General features: G+C 43.6%; 2 protein-coding genes across 3 annotated transcripts in view; both read left to right on the top strand.

Annotated features, from left to right (window-relative positions):
• Positions 1-8,959, top strand: part of cnga1b (cyclic nucleotide gated channel subunit alpha 1b) — a gene marked incomplete at its 3' end in the record, with an annotated part of 13,952 nt that extends 4,993 nt beyond the window's left edge. The window contains exon 4 of the mRNA XM_081386594.1: positions 8,741-8,959. Within this exon, the coding sequence (XP_081242720.1) occupies positions 8,741-8,959 (219 nt within the window). The remainder of the gene's footprint in view (positions 1-8,740) is intronic.
• Positions 8,960-9,912: 953 nt separating this feature from the next.
• nfxl1 (nuclear transcription factor, X-box binding-like 1) overlaps positions 9,913-10,000 on the top strand; it is a 27,079-nt gene continuing 26,991 nt past the window's right edge. Inside the window, exon 1 of one of the 2 annotated variants that reach the window (XM_081385887.1) lies at positions 9,913-10,000. This exon is cut by the window's right edge and continues 46 nt beyond it. The gene's annotated coding sequence lies outside the window, so the exon portion shown is untranslated. The other variant, XM_081385888.1, reaches the window with a different exon arrangement.

The raw sequence follows: 10,000 nt of genomic DNA, 5'->3' as shown, positions 1-10,000 counted from the left end.
TACTGTACTCTACCTCTTCTGCACTCTACTGTACACTACCTCTACTGTGCTCTACCTCTACTGTACTCTACCTCTACAGCACTCTACTGTACTCTACCTCTACTGTACTCTACCTCTTCTGCACTCTACTGTACACTACCTCTACTGTGCTCTACCTCTACTGTACTCTACCTCTACTGTACTCTAACTCTACAGCACTCTACTGTACTCTGCCTCTACTGTACTCTACTGTACTCTACCTCTACTGTACTCTACCTCTTCTGCACTCTACTGTACACTACCTCCACTGTGCTCTACCTCTACTGTACTCTACCTCTACTGTACTCTAACTCTACAGCACTCTACTGTACTCTACCTCTACTGTACTCTACTGTACTCTACTGTACTCTACCTCTACTGTACTCTAACTCTACAGCACTCTACTGTACTCTACCTCTACTGTACTCCACTGTACTCTACCTCTACTGTACTTTACCGCACTCTACTGTACTCTACCTCTACTGTACTCTACTGTACTCTAACTCTACAGCACTCTACTGTACTCTACCTCTACTGTACTCTAACTCTACAGCACTCTACTGTACTCTACCTCTACTGTACTCTACTGTACTCTAACTCTACAGCACTCTACTGTACTCTACCTCTACTGTACCCCACTGTACTCTACCTCTACTGTACTCTACCGCACTCTAGTGTACTCTACCTCTACTGTACTCTATCTCTACTGTGAGCTACTTCTACTGTACTCTACTGTACTCTAACTCTACAGTACTCTACTGTACTCTACCTCTACTGTACTCCACTGTACTCTACCTCTACTGTACTCTACCACACTCTACTGTACTCTACCTCTACTGTACTCTACTGTACTCTATCTCTACTGTGAGCTACTTCTACTGTAGTTTACTGTACTCTAACTCTACAGCACTCTACTTCTACTGTACTCTACTCCACCTCTACTGTACTGTACTTTACTGTACTCTAGCTCTACTGTACTCTACCTCTACTGTACTCTACCGCACTCTACTGTACTCTACCTCTAATGTACTCTACCGCACTCTACTGTACTCTATCTCTACTGTACTCTACCTCTACTGTACTCTATCTCTACTGTACTCTACTGTACTCTATCTCTACTGTACTCTACCTCCACTGTACTCTACCTCTACTGCACTCTACTGTACTCTACCTCTACTGTACTCTACTGTACTCTACCCTCTACTGTACTCCAATGTACTCTACCTCTACTGTACACTACTGTACTCTACCTCTACTGTACTCTACCTGTTCTGTACTCTACTGTACTCTACTGTACTCTACCTCTACTGAACTCTACTGTACTCTACCTCTACTGTACTCTACCTCTACTGTACTCTACTGTACTCTACCTCTACTGTACTCCACTGTACTCTACCTCTACTGTACTCTACCTCTACTGTTCTCTATTTCTACTGTACTCTACCTCTACTGTACTCTACTGTACTCTATCTCTACTGTACTCTACCTCTACTGTACTCCACTGTACTCTACCTCTACTGTACTCTACCTCTACTGCACTCTACTGTACTCTATCTCTACTGTACTCTACCTCTACTGTACTCTACTGTACTCTACCTCTACTGCACTCTACCTCTACTGTACTCTACCTCTACTATACTCTACCTCTACTGTACACTACTGCACTCTACCTCTACTGCACTCTACTGTACTCTACCTCTACTGTACTCTACCTCTACTGTACTCTACTGTACTCTACCTCTACTGTACTCTACCTCTACTGCACTCTACCGTACTCTACCTCTACTGTACTATACCTCTACTGTACTCTACTGTACTCTAGCTCTACTGTACTCTACCTCTACTGCACTCCACTGTACTCTACCTCTACTGTACTCTACCTCTACTGTACTCTACCGTACTCTACCTCTACTGTACTCTAGCTCTACTGTACTCTACCTCTGCTGTACTCTACCTATACTGTACTCTACCTCTACTGTACTCTACCACACTCTACTGTACTCTACCTCTACTGTACTCTACCGTACTCTACCTCTACTGTACTCTACCTCTGCTGTACTCTACTGTACTCTACCTCTGCTGTACTCTACCTCTGCTGTACTCTACCTCTGCTGTACTCTACTGTACTCTACCTCTACCGTACTCTACCTCTACCGTACTCTACCTCTACTGTACTCTACCTCTGCTGTACTCTGCTGTACTCTACCTCTACCGTACTCTACCTCTGCTGTACTCTACTGTACTCTACTTCTACCGTACTCTACCTCTACCGTACTCTACCTCTACCGTACTCTACCTCTACTGTACTCTACCTCTGCTGTACTCTGCTGTACTCTACCTCTACCGTACTCTACCTCTGCTGTACTCTACTGTACTCTACTTCTACCGTACTCTACCTCTGCTGTACTCTACCGTACTCTACCTCTGCTGTACTCTACTGTACTCTACCTCTGCTGTACTCTACTGTACTCTACCTCTGCTGTACTCTACCTCTGCTGTACTCTACCTCTACTATACTCTACCTCTACTGTACACTACTGCACTCTACCTCTACTGCACTCTACTGTACTCTACCTCTACTGTACTCTACCTCTACTGTACTCTACTGTACTCTACCTCTACTGTACTCTACCTCTACTGCACTCTACCGTACTCTACCTCTACTGTACTATACCTCTACTGTACTCTACTGTACTCTAGCTCTACTGTACTCTACCTCTACTGCACTCCACTGTACTCTACCTCTACTGTACTCTACCTCTACTGTACTCTACCGTACTCTACCTCTACTGTACTCTAGCTCTACTGTACTCTACCTCTGCTGTACTCTACCTATACTGTACTCTACCTCTACTGTACTCTACCACACTCTACTGTACTCTACCTCTACTGTACTCTACCGTACTCTACCTCTACTGTACTCTACCTCTGCTGTACTCTACCTATACTGTTCTCTACTGTACTCTACCTCTACCGTACTCTACCTCTACCGTACTCTACCTCTACTGTACTCTACCTCTGCTGTACTCTACTGTACTCTACCTCTGCTGTACTCTACCTCTGCTGTACTCTACCTCTGCTGTACTCTACTGTACTCTACCTCTACCGTACTCTACCTCTACCGTACTCTACCTCTACTGTACTCTACCTCTGCTGTACTCTGCTGTACTCTACCTCTACCGTACTCTACCTCTGCTGTACTCTACTGTACTCTACTTCTACCGTACTCTACCTCTGCTGTACTCTACCGTACTCTACCTCTGCTGTACTCTACTGTACTCTACCTCTGCTGTACTCTACTGTACTCTACCTCTGCTGTACTCTACCTCTGCTGTACTCTACCTCTACTGTACTCTACCTCTGCTGTACTCTACCTCTGCTGTACTCTACTGTACTCTACCTCTACCGTACTCTACCTCTACCGTACTCTACCTCTACTGTACTCTACCTCTGCTGTACTCTACTGTACTCTACCTCTACTGTACTCTACCTCTGCTGTACTCTAATGTACTCTACCTCTACCGTACTCTACCTCTGCTGTACTCTACCGTACTCTACCTCTACTGTACTCTACTGTACTCTACCTCTACTGTACTCTACCTCTGCTGTACTCTACCTCTACTGTACTCTACTGTACTCTACCGTACTCTACCTCTACTGTACTCTACTGTACTCTACCTCTACTGTACTCTACCTCTGCTGTACTCTACCTCTGCTGTACTCTACCTCTACTGTACTCTACCTCTACTGTACTCTACCTCTACTGTACTCTACCGTACTCTACCTCTACTGTACTCTACTGTACTCTACCTCTACTGTACTCTACCTCTGCTGTACTCTACCTCTGCTGTACTCTACCGTACTCTACCTCTACTGTACTCTATTGTACTCTAGCTCTACTGTACAGGAGTAAATCTGCATTTCCTTCAGCCTGAGACTTATTCATTTCACTTTCGGTGTGAAAGGGCCTTAACATTTGCAAAAATATATATATTTTTTTGTTATTAAAAAACAAACAAGCAAGCCCAGCCCAGGTGAGAAAAGTTACACAAAAGTAATGTAACACATTACTTTTCATAAAAAGTAACTAAGTAATGCAATTAATTACTTTTTTGGAGAGTAATGCAATATTGCAATGCATTACTTTTAAAAGTAACTTTCCCCAACACTGCATGAGAGCAATGCGAAACTCATAGACTGTACAGCAATAAACCCGTAGTGTTTCTGAGGAGCGTTTTTGAAGGCCAAAGTGGGCGGAGCCGTCCGTCGCCATCTTGGCCATGTCACTCACGGATAAACGAAAATGGGCAGCGAGGCGTATTAGCTGAGGTGACGTGACACTTCCTGTTTCGAATGCGCATACGTCGCGTCTGAACGCGTTGTTGTCTTTGGAGCTCCATCGATTTGATTTATAATTCTTGATTTCTCTTTAAACTCACTTACAACGAACATTTTCTACTTTTCCTCACCTCATAGTTACAACGCGGACTGTTGAGCAGACGCGTCTCAAGCCTAGTGATCCAACGCTGGATACTCCTATAGGTTACGTCCGTGGATCACGGCTGAACGCGTCTTCTCCGCTCTCATTTACAAACAAACATTTTTTCGCCTATCGTGCGTCTACTCTACACCCGTACCACTAAAAAGACGGATTATATCCAAAACTTCAGCCATAAATTAGTATTAATATTGATAGCATCACTGGTAGTGTCGTTGCTAACTTACTGTCCATCTGTTAAAATGGCGAATATATCAGATGTATGTAGTCTACCTTTTGGTGCAGGTGAGGACACATTTGAGCTGCACGCGGTGCAGTCTGAGCTGGAAGCTGTTGAGAAACAGATCCACGACCTTTTAGTGAGACAGGCCGAGCTGATAGACCGGCGTTTGGCTCTCGAAACATCACGCGCCGAGGCACACAAATCAGAGATTAACGTTACTAACCCGCTGACTCCGACCTCGTCTACTCCGTGCGTTCCTCAACATCGGTCCCGAACGTCGAGGTCGCGATCAGCCATGGTCTCGTTCACTCCGGCTCCAACACGCCACCATGAAGCCTGGATAGTTCCGCAGCGGAAGTCGCGAGTCAGGTCTAGACCAAGAAAACTCTCTCCGACCCTCCCGGTTTTCGAGATATCAACACAAAACCGCTTCTCCCCTTATCGCGAAACAGAACGCGATGCTGTGATCATCGGCGATTCCATCGTTCGACACGTACACGCTACGTTAAATAAAAGTAAGGTGCATAGTCACTGCTTTCCTGGTGCTCGTGTTTCTGAAATCGCTGCTCGCGTTCCCGAGATTCTGAACGAGCGCGTCGGAACCGTGGTCCTGCACGCGGGAGTGAACGACATCAGGCTGCGCCAGACGGAGGTTCTGAAGAAAGACTTCAGGAATCTGATCGATACGGTACGCAGCACATCGCCTGATATAACGATCATTGTGTCTGGACCGCTTCCCACGTACCGACTAGGTCATGAAAAGTTTAGTAGATTATTTGCGCTTAATGAATGGTTAACGTCATGGTGCAATGAGCAGAAACTGCTCTTTGTAAATAATTGGAATCTGTTTTGGGAGCGTCCTAGGCTATACCGTGCTGATGGCTTACACCCAAGCAGATTCGGATCGGATCTTCTGTCAGATAACATCTCCAAAATGTTAAATACCTTTTGACTAGTAACCAAAAGTCCAAATCATAGTCTCTGCTGCACCAATTTAACTGATATAAATAGTGTAGAACATTGCATAGAAACTGTGTCTATTCCTCGTTTAGTGAGATCAAATCATAAATCTACTGCAGGATCTAGAAAAAATCTAATTGTTATTAAACCAGAAAATGTTGCTATTAGTAATCAAAAACAATTTCTAAAGCTAGGTCTTCTAAACATTAGATCACTCACACCTAAGGCAGTTATTGTAAATGAAATAGTCACGGATAATAGCTTCGATGTACTTTGCCTTACTGAAACCTGGCTTAAACCAAATGATTATTTCGGTCTAAATGAGTCTACTCCATCAGGATACTCCTATAAGCACGAGCCCCGTCTGAATGGTCGTGGCGGCGGTGTTGCAACAATCTATAGAGATTTTCTCAATGTTACTCAGAAAACGGGTTATAAGTTTATTTCGTTTGAAGTACTTGTACTAAATGTTACGCTCTCAGATGTTAGAAAAACATCCCTATTATCTCTAGCCTTGGCTACCGTATATAGACCGCCTGGGCCTTACGCTGATTTCCTAAAAGAGTTTGCAGATTTTCTCTCAGACCTATTAGTTAATTTTGATAAAGCATTAATTGTTGGAGACTTTAATATCCACGTAGATAATCCAAATGATGCGTTAGGGGCTGCGTTTACAGATTTATTCACGCCGGTGTGGAGACGAGTTTGTTGAGGGTCAGAGCCGATGCTGTGGTGTGGATGAGGCCTTCGCAGGGCTGATGAGGCTGGCACTGCAGGGATGCGTCGTGGACGTGTGCAGGCGCAGGTCCTCCATCTGATCTGGAGTGTGTGTGTGTGTGTGTGTGTGTGTGTGTGTGTGTGTGTGTGTGTGTGTGTGTGTGTGTGTGTGTGTGTGTGTGTGTGTGTGTGTGTGTGTGTGTGTGTGTGTGTGTGTGTGTGTGTGTGTGTGTGTGTGTCCAGGTGCAGGTCCACCATCTGATCTGGAGTGTGTGTGTGTGTGTGTGTGTGTGTGTGTGTGTGTGTGTGAGTGTGTGTGTGTGTGTGTGTGTGTGTGTGTGTGTGTGTGTGTGTGTGTGTGTGTGTGTGTGTGTCCAGGTGCAGGTCCACCATCTGATCTGGAGTGTGTGTGTGTGTGTGTGTGTGTGTGTGTGTGTGTGTGTGTGTGTGTGTGTCCAGGTGCAGGTCCTCCATCTGATCTGGAGTATGTGTGTGTGTGTGTGTGTGTGTGTGTGTGTGTGTGTGTGTGTGTGTGTGTGTGTGTGTGTGTGTGTGTGTGTGTGTCCAGGTGCAGGTCCTCCATCTGATCTGGAGTGTGTGTGTGTGTGTGTGTGTGTGTGTGTGTGTGTGTGTCCAGGTGCAGGTCCTCCATCTGATCTGGAGTGTGTGTGTGTGTGTGTGTGTGTGTGTGTGTGTGTGTGTGTGTGTGTGTGTGTGTGTGTGTGTGTGTGTGTGTGTGTGTGTGTGTGTGTGTGTGTGTGTGTCCAGGTGCAGGTCCACCATCTGATCTGGAGTGTGTGTGTGTGTGTGTGTGTGTGTGTGTGTGTGTGTGTGTGTCCAGGTGCAGGTCCACCATCTGATCTGGAGTGTGTGTGTGTGTGTGTGTGTGTGTGTGTGTGTGTGTGTGTGTGTGTGTGTGTGTGTGTGTGTGTGTGTGTGTGTGTGTGTGTGTGTGTCCAGGTGCAGGTCCTCCATCTGATCTGGATACGGCCCGGATACGGCTGACTTCAGTAAACCTCGGAATAAACAGAAAGACTAACATTAACGTAGACGCCATTCTTCTTATGATGTAACGAGTACATCCGGTGTTATAGGAAGTGTCGCCAGTTCCGGCTGACCTGATCTATGCAGCCTAATAACCATTTAACTGATGTGAATAATAGAAATGTATAATGTTCTATATGAATGCCAGGATAAAGAGATGTGTTTTTAGTCTAGCTTTGAACTGACAGAGTGTGTCTGCTTCCCGGACAATGGTAGGAAGACTGTTCCAGAGTTTTGGTGCTAAATAGGAGAAGGATCTTCCGCCAACAGTCGATTCTGATATTCTACACTGCAAAAAATGCTTTCTTAATTAGTATTTTTGTTTTGTTTCCAGTCCAAATATCTAAAAATTCTTACATCAAGAAGCATTTACTAGAGAAGTAAAATGACATAAGAAGTCATTTAAGTAATTTTTGCTTAAAACAAGCGAAATTATCTGCCAATGGGGTAAGAAAAATAATCTTGTTTTCCATTTGAATTAAGATTTTTTTTCTTGTTTTCCATTCAAATTCAGATTTTTTTTGCAGGGCAACCACCCAGTAGAGCATTACAGTAATCTAGCCTTGAGGTCATGAACGCATGAACTAACTGTTCCGCATTTGTCAATGAGAGCATATGGCGTAATTTAGATATATTTTTAAGATGGAAAAATGCGGGTTTACAGACACTAGACACGTGACTTTCAAATGAAAGATTGGTATCAAAGAGCACACACACACACACACACACACACACACACACACACATCCCCCCCCACACACACACCCAGGTTCCTGACCAACGACGAAGACTTAACAGAGCAGCCATCAAGTGTTAGACAGTATTCTAGGTTATTACGTGAGGAAGTTTTTTGTCCAATAATTAGAATCTCTGTTTTTTCAGAGTTTAGTAGTAGGAAATTACTAGACATCCAGTTTTTTATATCAGCTGTGCATTCTGTTAATTTTGTGAATTGGTAAGTTTCGTTAGGTTTTGAAGAAATATAGAGCTGAGTATCGTCAGCATAACAGTGAAAGCTAATGCCATGTTTCCTAATGATATCTCCCAAGGGTAGCATGTACAGTGTGTGTGTGTGTGTGTGTGTGTGTGTGTGTGTGTGTGTGTGTGTGTGTGTGTGTGTGTGTGTGTGTGTGTGTGTGTGTGTGTGTGTGTGAGGGTAGCACGTACAGAGTGAACAGCAGCGGTCCTAGTACTGAGCCTTGTGGTACGCCATACTGAACTTGTGTGTGAGTGTGTAATGTAACTGATGTAACTGTGAATGTTCTGATGTTTCTCCACAGGATAATCTCCTGGATCTGGAGCTGGCCAAGCAGGGCCCGGACCCGAAGGACATGGAGGAGAAGGTGGTGAAGATCGGCAGTGTTCTGGACGAGCTGCAGACCCGCTACGCACGCCTGCTGGCCGAGCACGAGGGGGCTCAGGGCAAGCTGAAGAAGCGGATCACTAAACTGGAGAAGAAGATCTCAGACTCGGGTGGAGTGGAGATCTCTGAGCCGTGAGGGAACGAGACAAACCCAGATAAACTAACGAGCGCTAGCGTCCTGAACAGAAGCCTTGTATATGTGTGGTCCACCTCGGGGTTATCCTGTCAGTCTGTGTTCCAACAACTGCAAAAAATGCTTTTCTTGCTCAGTATTTTTGTCTTGTTTCCAGTCCAAATATCAAACATTTCTTAAATCAAGATGCATTTACTAAAGTAGTAAAACGACATAAGATATTAAGTCTTGTTTTCTGAGGAAATAAATAAAAATTAAATGAGTTGATGCCTAAAACAAGCAAAATTATCTGCCAATGGGATAAAAAAAAAAAAAAATTATTTTTTAGATTATTTTTCTGACCCCATTGGCAGATAATTTTGCTTTTTTTAAGTATCAATTCACTTAATTTTGATTAATTCCCCCGGAAAACAGGACATAATATCTTATGTCATTTTACTAATCTAGTAAATGCATCTTGATTTAAGAATTTTTAGATATTTGGACTGGAAACAAGACAAAAATACTAAGTAAGAAAAACATTTTTTGCAGTGAACCAACAACATAGAATGAAGAAATCTGCTAAATGCAAATGTAAGATATTGTACAGATGATTTGGTTAGTACTGATTGTATCATGTTCTAAACATGTAATTTATTCTCTTTCATGAGAGAATATGAGGATAAAATAAATCCTTTTTTGTTAGCAGTAGTAGTTTCACTCAAAACTCTTTGTATTTAGAGAGAAACACTAATAATGATGCTGCTCTAGCAATATCAGTTAAAAGTTTAATCAAAGAATTAAATGGGCTCTGAAATAAAAATAAAAATACTTCTTCAATAAAGAATTTCTGACCAACCCATTTTATATGGCTTTTGTATTTATTTTGTGCTTATTTATTTATCTCACTAATGCTGGACTAATAATGTGAAAGGCAGACGTGTCTTTTAAACGACGCCATCTGAACACTGATGGGAGCTGTAGTTTTTTCTGAGAAGTTTTCGCCTGACTGTCAACTGTTAAGGACTACATCTCCCGTCATGCTCTGCGGCGCTGACGTCTTCC

The sequence above is a fragment of the Scardinius erythrophthalmus genome, assembly GCF_964197995.2.
Source record: "Scardinius erythrophthalmus genome assembly, chromosome: 15".
Classification (NCBI taxonomy): domain Eukaryota; kingdom Metazoa; phylum Chordata; class Actinopteri; order Cypriniformes; family Leuciscidae; genus Scardinius; species Scardinius erythrophthalmus.
Note: the sequence above shows the minus strand (reverse complement) of the source record. Positions and strands in the feature narration are given on the sequence as shown.